The sequence below is a fragment of the Ambystoma mexicanum genome, chromosome 11 (genome assembly GCF_040938575.1).
Source record: "Ambystoma mexicanum isolate Mex_15411 chromosome 11, UKY_AmexF1_1, whole genome shotgun sequence".
NCBI lineage: Eukaryota > Metazoa > Chordata > Amphibia > Caudata > Ambystomatidae > Ambystoma > Ambystoma mexicanum.
Genome location: NC_090934.1, coordinates 1196252362 through 1196269693, shown reverse-complemented (window position 1 = coordinate 1196269693; position 17332 = coordinate 1196252362). Strand labels below are relative to the sequence as shown.

General features: G+C 45.7%; 1 protein-coding gene across 1 annotated transcript in view; it reads right to left on the bottom strand.

Annotated features, from left to right (window-relative positions):
- The window catches only part of COMMD4 (COMM domain containing 4), a 63641-nt gene that overhangs the window by 13260 nt on the left and 33049 nt on the right, over positions 1–17332 (bottom strand). The window contains exons 5-6 of the mRNA XM_069624547.1: positions 2627–2746; positions 2360–2440 (exon numbers count right to left, since the gene is read on the bottom strand). Coding sequence (XP_069480648.1) covers positions 2360–2440; positions 2627–2746 — 201 coding nt within the window. The remainder of the gene's footprint in view (positions 1–2359; positions 2441–2626; positions 2747–17332) is intronic.

Sequence of the window (17332 nt, the reverse complement as noted above, 5' to 3'; positions counted from 1 at the left end):
ACTTCAAACAACCTCAGTCAAGATAAGGGTCCTTAATTAGTGACAACCCAAGGGAGCATTGACGGAGAGACCCTTTCGGTCTTAACTCTATGGGTAATGCTAGGTCAGCTCCCCTTCCCAGATTCATTGAGGTCTTGGAGCAAGCTCTTAGTGAAGCTGCTAATCAGAATATTTTCTGCAAAATAAATAGAAATGATGTATATTACTGTGTACTTGGGAGTCACTGGGCCTACCACAGCCTTGGCCCCACACTTCCCTCTTCAAAATTATTCCACAGATAAACACACTCCCCTATTCAATTTGTTGTCCCATTCCTTCAAAAGGCCAGCATTGGTGGTCACCTGTGAGAATCCCCTCCAAAAGAAACAAAATGCTCACCCCAAAATTCCCTGCCTTTGATAAAAGCCTAGTATTAACACAGTGGCAGCCTGAAGCCACTCTGCTGTTCGGATACACTGTTGATCTCCATATCGCAACATAACTTTTAATCAGACAGTACTAGAGCTGCCTCCCAACTGCAAGCAATTCTCCCCACTGCCTCTCTGCAGCACAGAAGAAAGCAAGTAGCTGGGCAAGTGCTGGTCCAAATTTCACTATTTCTTTTGTAGTACAAATATGCGCCAATATGGGCTCAACGTAGAATAACCAATGTGCAAAGTATTGACAGCAAATGCCTGGGAACGTTTCCTGTTACCAAGGATAACAACCAACTGCCAAGGAATATGTCCCAATGCCAATGATGAGAATCAAATACCGGCGGAGTTGCCACATGACCAAGGATCATCATCAACTGGCATAGTATTTGTGCCACCACTGGAATTGCCATCAAATTCACAAGTACTTTCCCCCCATTACAAGAATAGCCAAAAAAGGCCCAGACACATGCCGAACTGCAATAAATTGTTAATCTCTGCACAAGTATATGTACCACTGCTAAGGACTGCCATTAAACGCCCCAAAGCATGCACCATTGCTACGGACTGACCCACTGCCCACATACTTGCTCTATTGCCAAAGATTGCCAACAACTGCCAGATATTTTTCCCACTAAAGAAATGCTATGAAATTCACAAAAGGTTGGACCATATCCATGGACTGCCGCAAACGGCTAGAAGCAGGACCTATTGTCTAGGACTGCCGTGCTAAAGTCCTACTGTGCCTTTTTTCGCCAGCATCCATTTCTTCTTTAAAACTGGTGCACAGGTGAAGAGCTGAGTGTTGCTAAACCCTATTCAATGGTGGCCTTCTCCCGCACACAGGCTTGGAAGATGAGTAGTGTGTAGACGAGTTGTCCTGCTCCAATGCATCAATAGAACTGTACTTAGGTAGTCGAAATGGGTCAAAATGGTGAAAACGACCCCTTTGGTAGGGGGCCGTGCTCTTTTTTTCCCCACTGCGCACATTCTGTTAGGGCATGGAGAGTGGGAGAAAAACACACTGCAGATAGCACAGCATTGTCATTTGAGAGGCTTGCGGTTATCTCTGCATTCAAGGAAATCTGGCAAATACCCAAACTCACGGCAATACAACACTAAGAATGATTAACAGTCCAGTGTGTGTGCTGCTGCGAGATATGGTTTCACGCAAAATAATGTGTGCATAGTGCACTACAAGCCACAGGCATTGCTGCTCCATAGTAATGGCTTTGCCTCTCTAGGAGTACTGCAAATGAGCTGAACCCAAAATTAGACATTAACAGTCGCAGTATAGATAGCCTGCAATATTTTACCTAGCACAATAGGTCGGTAAAAACGTCAAACAAGACATGTTATTGCGTGTGTTACTTTACTTATCGCTGCCCAAACCTACGTACACACATTTAAAATAGATGTCCCTTCCAGGGATATTCTTTTGAGTCTGTGGACTTGACAGTCACTTTCTTCCCGTTTTCGAAAATCAAGGAACTATTAGTGACCACTATCAGAGAACACGGGGAATTAATTGCTGTATATTGCCTATGCCAACCAAGGGCTCAATTTATACTAAACTGTGAGTGACATCTAATTGAGGCCTGCTGGCCGCTGTTACCGAAAGAATGATGCAGAATAGAGGGTTGCTAAAAGAGCAGGCAAGACCACAGGAAGAGAGTGTATAACGTGCTTCTAAGAGCAAATGATTAAGGTAGCGAGATGAAGCAAAGGACAGCAGAGTAAAGGCAAGAAATGAATGGATCTAAAACATATCAGAGAGATGTTTAACAGTGGTAGACTGCATGACACAGAAATGGAGGCGAGGAAAGAGAAACAGAAACGGATATAAAGACTGCTAGGTTGGGACAGGCGACAGAATGTAGACATTGGACTGTCATTTCCCCCCATGGTACGACACCGCACATCTCTCAAGCAGAGTATGGACTTACACCGTAAACTACAATCCCGCAGTCTCTCCTGAAGTACGCTCTGTTTATCTTCGTAGCACCTGCACAGCCCGGTGGCGTGTTCTGCAAAACAAAGCAAATGTGGGCATCAGATGTTCCAATTCTCCATTGAATGCCCCTGCACTACAAAGGAGATGGTGCACTAAGTTTGTCTCCTCCTTTGCCATGTACAGGCCAACCAGCAGCAGAACCAATTCAGCCTGTTACAAGTAACCAAAACGTTTTCTTCACCCACTCTGCCCCAGGTACCTTTTGGCAGGCCCAGCTGCTGCAGCTCACTGGAGAGAGATTCGCTGTCCACATTGTGCTTGGCTGCGCTGGACAAGATGAAACTCAGGACTGCAATCGTGGCCTTCACATCTCCAGACTCTAAAGACGAGTCAAGTGGCAGCGAAGCATTCCAGGGGAATGTGAGAAACAGTGGAAATGGAAGGATTAAAACAGCATAGCACCTTGCTTACACTTATTTCAACAAGCATAGGTCTGCATATCTCTGCGTGGGCTGCTCAAGTTTTTCTCTGTATGGCTTTGATTGAGGTGCCGTAAATGGGATGCAGGCTAGCCTGGCTGAGAACACTGCTGTTATAAATGGACATTTATGCTTTCTTTTTCAATTGTTTAACCTTTTCATGATACACATTGGTGTGAGACATGGGGCCATTTGTAAGACTGCAGCATCCCCCGTTACTGTGGCATCGATACCAAACATGGTTACAGCACTCCCACTCATCTGCAACGTAGGATCTAGGACCTAACATCAATGCCACTAGATCGCAAACTTCAGCACTTTCTGTACCCTAGAATTGGGGCTCTCACAAAAAGATGTGGCAATGATTCACAATACAGACCTACAGAATGCTCTGCAGTACTTTTCCATGGTAGAAGGACCCACAAAGTGCGTCCCAGACTTACTTGAAGAAAGTGCTGCTAGGCCAGCAAAGAGGCCGCGCAGAACTTGCCCACACCTTTAGTTGCTGTATTCCCTTTCTGTGGGATAATACATGTGATCACCTCGAGAAAAGAAGTCGAGAACGAAAATGCCGATTTTTTTTATCGCATTTCGCTGCATATATGTGCGGTGGAGACACCCGCAGCCCCCATACACCCCCACCTTTATTATTACCCTTGCCCTTACCCACACTAACCCCTCACATAACATGCAGCAAAATGCGGCTTTTTAAATCTGCATTTTCGTCGTCTGTATTTTCCCGTTCGGTATTTTGATACGACACCGATAATACAAGGCAATAAATGCATTTACTTTCTCACCTGCCACATACCCATTCCAGCAGAATATCCACACAAACAGCTACTGATTATGCCTCAAGCATCACCTTACAGGGCTCTCTACTGGACTATAGCTACCGATTATGCCTCGAGCATCACCTTACAGGGCTCTCTACTGGACTATAGCTACCGATTATGCCTCGAGCATCACCCTACAGGGCTCTCTACTGGACTGTAGCTACCGATTATGCCTCGAGCATCACCTTACAGGGCTCTGTACTGGACTATAGCTACTGATTATGCCTCAAGCATTACCTTACAGGCCTCTCTACTGGACTATAGCTACTGATTATGCCTCGAGCATCACCTTACAGGGCTCTCTACTGGACTAATGCGAAGATCTCCTTCAGATCTTTGCTGATGTGTATTAAATGTGTGACGAGGTACCCTTTCAGGCTCGGCAGACCACCAAGAGGGTGACTCAAGAACCAGCGCCTCCCTGGGCCCCTTGAGTCATGATGGGCTTAGGGAGGCCCCATACATGATGGATGATGGGCCTGGGGGAGGTGTGGGTAGGTCTTCGGTCACCCTCCCTTGGTCACCAGTGCATGGCAGGGGGCAGTCATAGAACCACCTTGAAATCTACCCCCTCCCACGCCTAAAGGAGCATCAAACTAGCTCTCTAGGCGGACAAAGCCCTGTGAGAGATGAACAAAAAACGTCACTGTACTCCGAGCCAGTTTTACGTATTTGCTGGTTATAACATTTGCCCTGAAACTGTTTCACTTAAACCAACAGTAACAGAAAACCTATTTCAGAGCCCTGCCAAGACGCTCCGGGAGCTCCAGAGGAACATGCTAGAGATACAAACTTGAAAGTGCAGTGTGTGTGACGAATCAATTTACCAGTGGTGATATCGGTTTCTAAACAATCAATCAACCCCACACCTCTAGTACACTAGAAGGGATCCAAACAGATTGGAATACGAGTGAATTATAAGTCCTCCTAGTCCAATTTTGGTTGTGTGGACGGAACAGCAGGCTCATCTCCGCAAGGTTGTGGATCGTTGGTTAGTTGCAACCCAGCGAAAATACAATTATTACCCAATGAGAAAAGGGACTGTCCAGTCAAGGTTGTATACAAATATCTACTTTATTATTACTACAACAGACAGTTTGTTTGTTTATTTGTTAATGTGCGCCAAACCCGTGGGTAGCCGGGCGCAACAGTTTACATGAAGACTTAAGCTTGTTACAATGTTTGGCATGAGTATGTACAACACAGTGGAAAGAGAGCAAATATGAGTGAGACTATGTACAATCAAATATATATAAAACAAGGGCAAAAAGCAGATATATACAGGAAAATATACAAGCAAGTACCCAGAGGGCATATCTTGGGGTGTCCAGGCAAAGGTAGGTCGTGGCTAGGTAGGAGGTAGGGTAAGAGTTATATGTCATTGGCACGCAACCAATTGATTATCTTGTGCCTGAACTTTGGGTATGGTTGTTCCGTTCTGAGTTCAAGTGGTAGTTTGTTCCAGCAGTGAGCAGCTTTGACAGGAAAGCTGGAACCTCCCGCGGTGGAGCGTTTAAACCTTGGAGTCTCTAGTTTAGAGGTGTTAGCCGATCTTGTGGGTCGCAAGGACATTTTCCTGTTGATTTTTTCCATGAGATACAGAGGGGCTAGGTTATTTAGACATTTAGATGTGTGGGATACTATTTTAAGTAGGATTCTATCCGTTATTTTTAACCAGTTGACCTCTTTCCTGAAATTAGTGATGTGCTCTCTGTACGGGATATTTAGTGCTGCTCTTAAGGCGTTGTTCTGTAGTCTTTGAAGTTTATCGGTGATATATTTGTTGGTTCCAGAGTACAGGGCATTACAGTAATCTAACCTAGACAGGATAAGGGCATTGGCTAGAGTGATGGAGCTAGTACTAGAGAGATATGGTCAAGCTGCACGGGTAAGTTTGCAGGTGTAGGTGGTGGAGGAGGCGAGGGAGTTGACCTGTTTCTTGCGGGTAAGGGAGGAGTCTAGATAGAATCCAAGGGTTTTTACCACAGACATCACCTTGATAGGGTTGTTATCAATGCTGAAGGATGTGTAGTTTGGGCATAGTTTTTGAAGGTTTACTTCAGAGCCTAAGATTAGCAGTTCTGTTTTATCGTCATTCAGGCAGACGCCGTGTACGGCCATCCATGCCTGAATGATGGTGTATATCTTGTTCACCAAGGCTAAGTCTGTTTCGTAGTCGCCCGAAAGGGGTATAAGGATCTGGGTGTCATCTGCGTAGTTCATGTAGATGACACCCAAACTGTCCAACTTGTCAAACAAAGGCTTGGTGAAGATATTATACATGGTGGGGGAGACACAGGATCCTTGTGGGACAGCGCAGGTTATTTTGATGGGGTCAGCTGAGTTGGTAGTGGAGAAGACTCGCATGGTGCGATTTGCTAAGAAGGATTGGACCCATGCTAGCATCTCCGGTGAAGTTGGCGGCAGATTCAAGGTGGTTACTATTATTTTATTAATGTGATATAGTTTAGTACATACGTACAAACATAAGACTGCATGGTCCACCAGGTCAAATGCAGCCGACAAGTCCAGTAGGAGGAGCAAGGCTGTTTTCCCGTTGTCCTTAAGTTCCTCAATTTGAGTCTTGAGGTCTAACAGAGCTGTTTCCGTGCCGTGGAGTGGGCGGAAACCAGATTGCCGTGAGCCAAGCAGGTGTTTGGCCTCCAGGTAATCCTGGATTTGTATGTAGGCAGCTCGGTCTAGGATTTTTAATAGGAAAGGCAATGTGGTGATAGGTCTGTAGTTGGTGGTGATGGTGGGATCAAGAGTTTGTTTTTTCAATAGTGGCAGGACCCATGATTCTTTAAGGTTGATGGGTACGTGTTGGATTTAAAGGAAGAGTTTATAAGCTTGGAAATGAAGGGAGCTAGATCCCTAGCTGCACCCTTTATTAGTTGTGCAGGACAGAGGTCGCCCTTATAGTTTGAGGGAGAGTATTATTTTTTCTGTGTCAATTATGGAGATAGATTTGATGGTGCATTACTCTTATTCTCCTGGGATTGGGGTATTTGAGGGTGCAGGGGTGGAAGAGTGGCTTTTTTTTTTTTTGCAATTTTACATTGTAGCAAGGAAATTTTATTACGAAGGGCGTTTTGTAGATTTGTGCACCAAGCTTTGCTTTTAGGGGCGTTGCCTATAGGTTGAATGGGGGATATCATCTCACGGAGGATGGTGAAGAGCTCTTTAGTATTGGAATTAGCTTTTGCAATCCTGTTATTAAAGGTGTTCTTCTTGGTTTTGATAATTTCTTTTTTGTACAGTTTGGCAAATTCGGTTAGGCTATTTTTGTTGTATTCAGTGGGAGAGTGGCGCCAGATAGATTGGAGCTTTCTTTTTTGTAGTCTTAGGGATTTGAGATGGGGCTTGAACCAAGCATTTAAATGGGCTTCCTGTTTAGCTTTACGTAGTTTGGCTGGAGCGACTGCGTCTAGTGCTTTGGTCATAGCATTATTGAAAGTATTTACCAAGGTGTCTGGGTTGTTACTTTCCAAACCAGATATGGCTGGAAGGAGGAGGGGGATAATGTTTTCAACAGTCATTGTCCTTCTTGCTTCTGGTCAGGAGAGGGGGAACCATGTTGTTTATTTTGGGGCTGAGGAGATCCAGAGTGGCGGAGAAGGTTATTAAGTAGTGGTCCGTCCATGTTTGTGGAGCAATATCGGTGATATTGATGTTGCAGTTCAGTTCCGATACCCATCAAGGGTCCTTCCTTTGATGTGGGTAGGGGAAGAGGACTTTTTGGACAAAGCTGTGGTCCTCGAGCAGGGCTCCAACTCACTCTGCATGTTTGTTGTCAGTTTCATTGAAGCCAATGTTAAAGTCTCCCAGTAGTAAGGTTTGGGAATGGTCTTTAGTGTTGATGGCTATAAGACTAGTTAAGTCATCTTCAAAAGGTGCCTAGGGGCCCTGGGGGTCTGTATATTAAAAGGATTGAGAGCGTGCGATTGTTAGAGAGGGGCATTTTGGCTGCAAGTACTTCACAGGATGTGTAGGAGACTGATGTGGCCTGTCTGATGGGAAGGGTAGATTTGCAGATGATAGCTAGTCTGCCGCCTCTGGCATTAGGCCTGTCTGCTCTGAGAATTTGGTAGTTATCGGGCACTGCTAGCATCAGTGCTGGACCTGCCGCCTCGTGAAGCCATGTCTCAGTTATGGCTAATAGATCCAGGTTGTCCTTATTTAGGATGTCCGCAATTTCTGTGGCATGGGCCACATTGATGAGGGATCCTAGTAATGTTATAGAACTATTAGGTTTGCTAGTTTGAGAGATTTTGAGTGATCGGGTGTCCAGAGTTGCGCAATTTATGGTGGGGGTTTGATCATCGGTGTAGTTGGATTGTTTGGATGGGTGGTACAGATTTTTAGGTTGGGTAGTAGTGCGTCTGTTGGCGTTATTCTGGTGGTTTCCTACCGGTTCATAGATGCTAGGTAGTCTGGACCCAAGTCTCTGGTTTCTGTCCTTAGTAGGGCTAGTTTTGGGAGTGACGGCCATAGTGCTAACTATAGCCGTGAATAGTATTAGTGTCAAGGTGACTTTCGTGGGGAGCATTTCTTGGCTATTCCAGAGTTCTAGCACACTACACAATACAACCCACCCTGTAAAGGAACACAGAGGACAGACAGTTTTACAAAGGAAATGGATGCACTCTGGATACTGACAGGAGGGTAGTTGGTAAAGTAATCAGTCTTACAGTTCAAGGTTATTTTTATTTTTTTTATTTCCTTAATTTAATCGCCATGGCAATTTTTATAAGGTGAAGAAGAAAAAAAAAAAAAAAAAATCGAAAGTCAAGTAGTTCTTGATGAACAACAATGTAACAACGAGTTTGAAAAAGGCAGCTTCGCCAGATGTCCTTATCTAGTTCAACCGAATCGAGTCGCCCAACCCGATCGTGGATGCTACTGATAAGGATTGAATTTGGCCTTTATCGTTGATTGTGGAAAAGATCGATTGCAGAATTTTCGCTGTGGTTGTCACACATGAGGTTTTTTCACCGGACAATCAGGCGGGCAAGTCCACCAAAGCTCCTCTTCATGAATCTGTGCTGAAGCTAGGTGGTGAAATAAGTAGGGAGTTCTTAAGTAGGACGTGCCAGGCCATGTCAGTAGTAAGTGATGTAATGATTCAATCTCAGCCAGATTTTTGCAAAAACTGTATTTGTTTGAGTTTGAGAGTCCTCTGGCCATCAGGATTTCGTTTGTCGACAGGAGATGGAGCCGGGCCCTCAAAAAAGTACTCCGTAGCCTTCGATCTGGATATTTCTTCAGGAACGGCTGGGTTTCGTTCAGTTTTCTGGGCCGAGTGGGAAGATGAAATGTTAATTTATATTTCGCTGCTGAATCCAAGGTGAGAATCCAGTCTGTTTCTTCCAACTTCTTTTTTATTTTTGTGGGGTTTTGAATTAATTCTTCCACAGAACTTTGGATCACTAGAAGTTGTTCTTTACATTCTTGGTCCCACCATTTAAGCATTTTGCAGCGGCCATTTCTAAGCTCTGTGTTTATCAGTGTGAATACTGGTGGCCCATTCGGTTCTAAGATCTTCCGGTAGAGCATAATGCTATTACACGCCACAATAGCCGAGAGGTAAAGTTCAATTCTCATCTGATTAGAGTCATCAGTGTCGATTTTGGGAGGTTTAGAACTGGACTCCAAAAGAAGCTTTCCAGTGTCGGCCAAATAGATTTCGGTAAGGTTGGCATTGCCTCTGCTACATAGGTTATGGCAGGTATCATTTTTGTTCTATAAAGGTTGGTAGTGGGCTGAAGTGAGAATCGTATATATTTTTTGTCCACCGTTTTCGCCTGTGAAGTCACGTTTCTTATTTTTGTATGGAGCGCAGACTGCAGAGCTTTTTCCATTTTAGAGCTGTCTAACATAACTCCCAGATATTTAAACTCAGACACCCTATCAATCACACAGTCTTCCAGGTGCCATCTGAGCCTTTTGTTTTTTCTGTGACGTTTTTCAAAAAGGTCATGATCTTGGTTTTGGATTTGTTAATTTCAAAGTTGTTGGAAGATGTATACTTGGACATGTTGGTCAGCTGTCTTTGTAAGCTGATGGAAGTTTGGTCAAACAAGATCAGGTAATCTGTGTAAAAGAGTCTGGGCACCTTCTCTTGACCTATAGAGGGGGGAAAGCTCTCATCTGTGCAGACGCATTTCCTTAGTCTCCTAGGTAGGCCAGAAAAAGAGCTGGCGCAAGCAGGCATCCCTGTTTTACTCCCCTAAAGGTGGGGATTTCCACCAAAAGGAGGCCTTGGATGTTTAGACAGACCTGTACTCTTTTTTAGAGGCCCCAAGATTTCGTTTGAGCATTTCCATGAAGATAGATTCTGCCACAGTTTGTCTCTATTGACCAGGTCAAAGGCTTGTGAGAGATATATAAAAAACAAAACGACCCGTGGTCCCCCTTCCATGGTCTTAGCTTTTATGATACTCAAGATCATGATGTTGACACTTGTTCCCATGTTTTTTTTAAAGCCCGATTAAAACGGGTCGGCACAAGGTGCTGATGCTGACCAAGATTGACATTTTTTCAGAAGTAAAGATCTGTAAACTTTGCAGATGACGTCCAATAGGGCAATTGGACGGAAGTTTTGGGGATCGTCCTTGCAGCCCTTTTTAAAGTTGGGAACTATTATCGAAGAGGTCCAAGATGTTTGGAAGGCCTTTAGTTCTGTACATCTTTTCAAAACAAGGGCGATGAAGAGTAACCAATCATCAGGCAGTGACTAAATCAGCATTACTGATTCCGTCCGGGCCCGGTGCTCTTGAGTTTTTCAATTTACAGATTGTGGACCCGATGGTTTCTGTGTCATGAAGGTTTATCCAGGGCCCCTCACAATCTTTTGATGTCAACCGAGTGTTTTGTGGAGGAGATGCAAAAAGGTCAGTGTAAAACCTTACCCAGGTCGGTTCCGGAATACCATTTGACAATGCAACCACTGTGGATCTTCCTGTTGCTCCAATTAGGGACCAGAAATCGAGAGTTTCGATTGTTGATAGCATTTCTTCAGTCTCTTTGATAGAGTCAGGCGATAGCTCTTTAGCCAGGATTTATAGGTCTTTAGCGTTACCGAGGCTGCATCTCTGTTGGTCATGGTGTTTCTATGAATGGCTAGCCTTCTGGCTTTGCGTACTGCTCGCCTTTTGGCAGCCAGGAAGGGGTCAAATTGGTGGATTTGTTGTCTCCCCGGTTGGCCCTTATTACAGCTTGCTGATGGCTTCGTTCTATAGTGTACCAAAAGCAGGATATAGTCAACATGTGGACGATGCTGGTTTGACTTGCTCTTGTGTGTGGATCTCTTATAGGCGATAGTTAGCTCTTGAATGCTTTTTGCGGTTAGTCTGAAGCGATTGCCCTTGGTGTTCGGCTTTAATTCCGCTGGAAAGTGGGGCTTTTTATGGTGCGCTGAGGACCATTTTATAGTCAGTAGGTTGTGGTCGCTCGCTGTAGATTTCATGACTTTAAAGTCTGTCAAAACAGGAATTAGCGACTGTGATATGAAGATATAGTCAATGATTGCAGTTTGAGAGCCTCTCTCCCAGGTAGGAGTATTGTCCATCTCGTGTATGATGGTTGCTGTATCGAAGAGATTTCCCCGAGTCCATTAGCTTGAGCAGTGCTTTGCCTCGTATGTGTGCAGGATGCACATGAAGACCAGATTTGTTTTGTTACGCCAGATGCCTGCATGTGGCGTTTAAATCACCACAAAGAAGCAGGTGTGCGTCGTGATGGTCTAGGTAGATATTGTCAATTTGCTTCGATATCTCCTCCAGGAAGACTTCTGTTGTAGTTACTGAGGGGTTCCAGTAGATGTTCATAATCACGAGAGGAGTTGTGAGAGAAATGTCTGTAGGATTTTCAAGGTGGGACTACTGCAGTAGGACTGGCAGTCAGTATGTGTTTGATCTGAAGACCACTGCCCAAACATACTGATGTTAGTAAGCCGGAAGAGGGTCGTCCTTTCTCTCCTTTAGAGGCGGCAGAGATTGCTAGCTCGTATCGATCTAAGCTGGGCTTATCAACCAGCCAGGTTTGCTGGAGGCAAAGTATATCGAAGATTCCCAAATCAATTTCACCTGGAGCCGCGAAGTGCGAGAAGCCCCTAGTGTTCCAGGATCCCAGTGTTAGTGAAACAGAGATCGAAGGTTGGTGTTGGTTGTTGACGGGTTGCTACTTTGAAAGATGGGCTGACAATGCTTTAGGGATCCATGCCCATAGGTGGAAATCTGAGGCTGGCTTATTTGGTTCAGCCACACGTGAGCTCCGAGGAGGCAAGTCCTGCGTGGTTGTCCTTTTAATTAATGACAAAAGGGCCAGATCGGCATCTGTCTGGGTCCTTCTCAATGGCACTGTCCAATAGGCTGTTTCGTCTAGTGTTCGAGTTGGGTGTCTTTGAAGATCGTGCTGGTCGTGTGTGTAAGACTGTTTTCGAAGAGCACGCCAAAGATATAGTCCCTTTCTTGTTTGTAGGATCACTCTGCTCTAGAGGTCGATCTGAGTCAGAGTGGGGGAAGAGTTACTGTCTGCCTGGTTGGATGATTCACTTTCCTTTTCAGGTTTGCCGACTCCATGAGAGATGTAGACTCATCAGATCTTTATCGTGGTGAGCTCAAACCTTTTCTGAATAGTCTTTCTGAGGCTTCCTTTAACATTGCTTCTACCTAGTGGGAGGATATGTAGAGGTGGGAAATTGCTTTTTTTCCATCATGGCTTGGCTCCACGATTTTGAGGTCTTCTAATTTTAGTGTATGTAGCGTAGAGATACTTTGTAGCAGCTTTAACACTGCGTCTGTTCAGGACAATGTTGTCTCTGTTGTTCGTGTGTTGTCTCAAATTGAAACTAGGACTGCGTTTTCCACTATCCGCTGATCTGTGATGGTTTTTGGCACGTCTGGAGCCTTGGGCCCGAGCGGATGACTGTAATAGATCACTCACACCATTTATGTATAGAGGCTGTCTACTACTTTGAAAACTGGTTGCAGATTTGGTATTGGCCTGATTTCTTGTGCTTGGTTCTTTCGTGGTCATTGTTGGTCTGGGTGAGGATCTTACTCTTGATCGATAGCTGATTGAATTTGGTTTGTTATGCTTTGGTTCATTGCAGGATGGTGCGGCCCTAGGAGCCCTGGTTTTGTCATAATTTAGACTTTTAAAACGCTTGTTAAGTGAAGTAAACTTCGGGCAGTCGCCTTGGGCCCCTGGGTCTCTTCCTTGAGTGGAGCTCATGGGAAGGACTTGATCCAAGAGAGAATATTCATCCGGATCTTCGTGGTGTTCGCCAAGCTCCATCAGGTCGCTGGTAGTCAAAAAGTCCTCAACTGTTCTAGGGGACGTTGTAAGGTCTTTCAAAGGAGAGGCTACCTTGTTGTTCTCTTTTCGATTTCCTCTTTTGGTAAGGGGTTTGAAGTTGTCCGGGCACTGACCCCTGTGGGTTTAGAGGGTACCTTCTGGTCTAATCGAAAGACCAGCTGCTTTTTGGGGGGGGGTTGTTTTGGGTGGCAGCTTTGTTGTCTCAAAGATGGGAAATTCTTTGTTAGATGGCTCCTGGCTCTGTGTCTCCAGTTGTTTAGAGTTTTCCCTGTCTTCTACTAGAATAATTTCGTCATCCAAAGTAGTGCAGTTATTTACAGTACTTGTTTTTTTGGTTGCTGCTTTAGGGGGCCCGTCATTATTATTGGCTTTTGTTGTTAATGGTTTAAGAGTTGGTATTTCTTTAGTTGGGCCATGAGATGTTTGAGTGGGGACTTCCATGCTGTGTGTTAGATATTCAGAGTTGGAGGTGGTCATTAAGATGGTTGTTATTTCAGCCCTTTGTATTTCTTTCTCAGCAACTTTAAAGATAGGAGTTGGTAAAGTCTTAAGATGGTTTTCATTTTCTGCAGTGCTGACCCTCTCAGGTAAATGGTTGATCCTCTGGCTGCGTTCTATGGCGTCGATATATCCTTCCAGATATATGAGTTTTGAAGGCATCATTGCAAATAATTGATGTGTGATCTTTAAGAGTGTCATTGATAGACTCAAAGTTTGCAGAAGGGAGCCAGCACGATAGTGACCAATGACATGACAGAAAAAATGTCTGTTTTTGTTGCAGAGGATTCTTTTGAACCGGTGTAGGTCACGTCATTCTGTCTTCTAGACCTAGGAGGCAGAGATAGGAATGGAGGAAGAGATGCCCTTCAGGATGGTAAACCTTTTGGTATGGTGCCATCTATAGATTTTGTTGAGACAGGGAGTTCTAGGAGGGGTGATTTAGGTCCATTTAGAATGGAGAGTTAATCTATGTTTCTCTGAACTTTATCTTTAGGTGGTGGGGTCCTTGGTCTGGCGTTTTCATGGCTGGACTCTCTTACTGCGTCTAAGTTGGTCCAAACCAAGGGTCTCGTATTGGACGTAAGGTTTCCTGAAAAAGGCACAGGTTGGTTTGCAGAAGGATCCCCAAATGAATGTGCGCTGTCCACTGCTGACGTCACAGTTAAGGAGGCAAACTGCTGAAGTCCGCCTGATTTAAGCCGAGATTTTGCATAGAATTGTTCGATGAAGAGTTCTCTTCAGTTGTTGAGTTTTGGCCAGGAGTAGGGGTATAGTCTGTTGGTTTTCCAAAGTGCCATTGTGGTGGTGTGGGTAAGCTTTTCTTCAGGTTTGCCGGTGTCACTGACCATTTTTCGTGTTTTGATTGGCAATTGTGTTTCATGGACTGCCTCAAGCGTTTCAGCGTCTGAGAGCTCTTCCACGATGCCAAACTTACGCTTTCCTTGCTTTTTAAAGAAGTCTTTCAGGGTGTTTGCAAGTGTAGTCTGTCCGCTAGCGGTTTTCAATAGAGCAGTGGTCTTGAGTACTGGTTTGTATGTGCTCTCACAAAGCTGCTTTTGATTTTTCTTTGGAAATTCGCCTTTTGCCCTTTTTTGCGTTGGTATTTTTGTTTTTTGTGTCCCTTTAGTACAGTAGGACTTGATTTTCTTTGCAAAGTCGTTTTGGCAAATTTTTTAAAAGTTTTGTTTTTGTATTAGGTGTTCGTTTTGGCATTTCATTTAAGGAAATCTGTGATGGTAAAGGAAGCTGCAGAGATTTCGGGACATACAGATCCTCTGCAATAGGAGACCTCACAGGTAGAAGCAAGAGACTGCCATCTGCCGGCGGCTCATGGATCTGCACCCGTGTTTGCACCAGCGTCTTGGGTGCTAGGTTGAAATCCTGTGAGTCCGTCTTCGCTGGAGGACGAGCCGCCGCAGCCCCATTATCTCCTGGAGCCGCGAAGTCAGCATCAGCGATTTCTTGTTCATCACTGCCCACCCACGAACCGGGCACAGAGCCAGCGATCCACCCGCGGCCTGGGGATACATCTCTCCTCCAAGAGGCGGAGCCACCACGCTGCCTTCAGGCGATTCGCTAGGAGGGCTCCGGAGCTCACAGTCCGTGAGGGGGCAGGGCGTGGGGGCTGAGAGTCCAGGCTCGTTGGTGCAGTTGCCAGCGAGAGTGTTAATTGCCGGATGTTTGAAGGGGTTTCCTTTGTTGATGTCTTAACAGTTAAAGACATCTTTTTCAAACGAGGCTGAGGCCCGCTCGGCTCGCTAGTACGGGGCTGGGTTGCTATCGGGCGCAAAACTTGATTCAAGGAATTCTGAGAGTTTTGCAAGTCTTCATCGTGCTCGTATTCATTTGCTTGATCAACTTGAACAACTTTGACAAGGCTGAAGGAAAAACAAGTTCTAACTCCCACATTTGTAGAGTCTGACAAGGGACGTTGTATAGATTGTGAGGAGTGCTTTGTTTAGAGAGGTTGATTTCCAATCTCATTTCCAATAGTAACTTCTGTCCGCGAGCGCAATCTTGCGAAGGCAGCGGCACTCCTCCCCCAGCGGTGTACGAGCCGCATTTCCCGCAGTGGGGGGGGGATTAGCACCCCCTGCAGCCCTCGCAGCCATAGACTCCCTGAGACTGCCACTCAATCGCCACTCCGCGGCCGGTGTCAGGAGGTATATGCAGTATGGTTCACCTCCAGTAGAAACAGGAAACAGACTGGAAAGGGAAAGGGTGACTGTCTGAGACGGCCACTCAATCGCCACTTCGTTCAAGGATATTGGTTTCAACACCAAAGGGGCAAAGGGTTGTAACTGTCTCTAAGGGCCTTCAGAGAAGGACCAGGGGGGCAGAACCACAATGTACCTGGTGCTGAAGAAGGTCTTGGTGCTCGACAGTGTCAAGGAGGTTCAAGGGCGCTTTGCAGCCCGTGAGACAGTTAGTTGTCTGTTAAAAGATGGACGCTGGATGATGCTTGCGTGGCACTCCTCCTAGCTTCTTTGCAGGGCTCGTGTCCTCTTAAGGCGGATGGCCCAAAGCTCAGGAGCGCGATTGCAGGCAATGGCCTTGTCCTTTGTCCAGAGACTCTCCAGCGCTTCCCACCTAGGAAGCTTGCTGTTAGAACCTAACAGGGCACACTCTGTGCTGGCTGGGTATCAGTTTTGGAGCTGCTGGACGGGTCACCCGAGTCTGGTATCTCCCTCTGTTCCCTGGGAGATGTTTAGGGGAGGGATCTTACTTCCCTCTTGGACTCCCAGCCTTCCTTCACTGGCGGAAGATGCAAGGTAGACTGTACCTTCAGCTCGGGTCCCAACAGGTCCTTCTTACTCCTTGCAAAGTCTTCAGATGATCTGTTAAGTGAGGGGGTTCAGCCCGCTTTTAAAGCCAAATGGGCCCCAGGGATTGGTGTAGGCTTAGCCTACCTTAATGAACCAATCCTGGGTGCCCACCAACAATCTTCCGTTATGCATGAGGTCAGACCAGAGTGCTCTGCAACAGGACAGACAAAGGGGTGACAACATATACCCAAGTCCCAACTATCATCCTGTCTGTTGTAGATCAAAGGGTCTCTCTGGTTAACTGAGCCCTCTGTGACTCTTGATTAAAGCGCAGGTTTTCCCTTGAAGTATGTGCTCGGAGCAGACGTCCCGTCTCCCCCAAACCACATACTTCTCCCCTCTGAAAGGGGTCAGCTCTGCAGGGGCTTGCCTATGGTAAATAGTGGACCCAGACATGCATTTCACTGCCTTTCATACAGAGGGGTGGGAACTAGCTTCAAGTTGACACATTGCACACCTAAGGAGTGTTAGTCCCACCTTCCTGTTGTCGCTCAGTTAACCAAGCCCACTCGGCAGGCTTGCCTCAATTATCTCTCATTAGTATGCATTGCCACCAGCCAGAGAACAAAGGAATGCAGATCCATGGAGCCTTTGATATTTTAATTAGGCTGCTTTGATGTACAACCAGGGCTGTCACATTCCATGTGAATATGACAGGGGAAGACGGCACCTGTAGGCTTTGTCTTCCCAAAGTACAGGTGACTGTGTTTGGTGCGGGAAGCAGATAAAATGGGTGCGGAATGGCCACAGTCATTTCTCAGAGATTGGTGTCCCATCATTCATTTATTAAAAAAAACCCAGGCGAGTGCACTCCGTGCCGATGGTCGAATTCCTCACAGTGTGACAAAGTCCCATGCTTAACTCTGGGGAGCAACATCAGTGGGGTCAAAGAGTCAGAGAGTTGCCCCAATCTAGTTGATGCTGGACCCGGAGGAGGTACATGGAATTCTCAGTTCACCCTCATTTAGTGTAAGCACTGATGCAGGCAGGAGTCACAGAACAT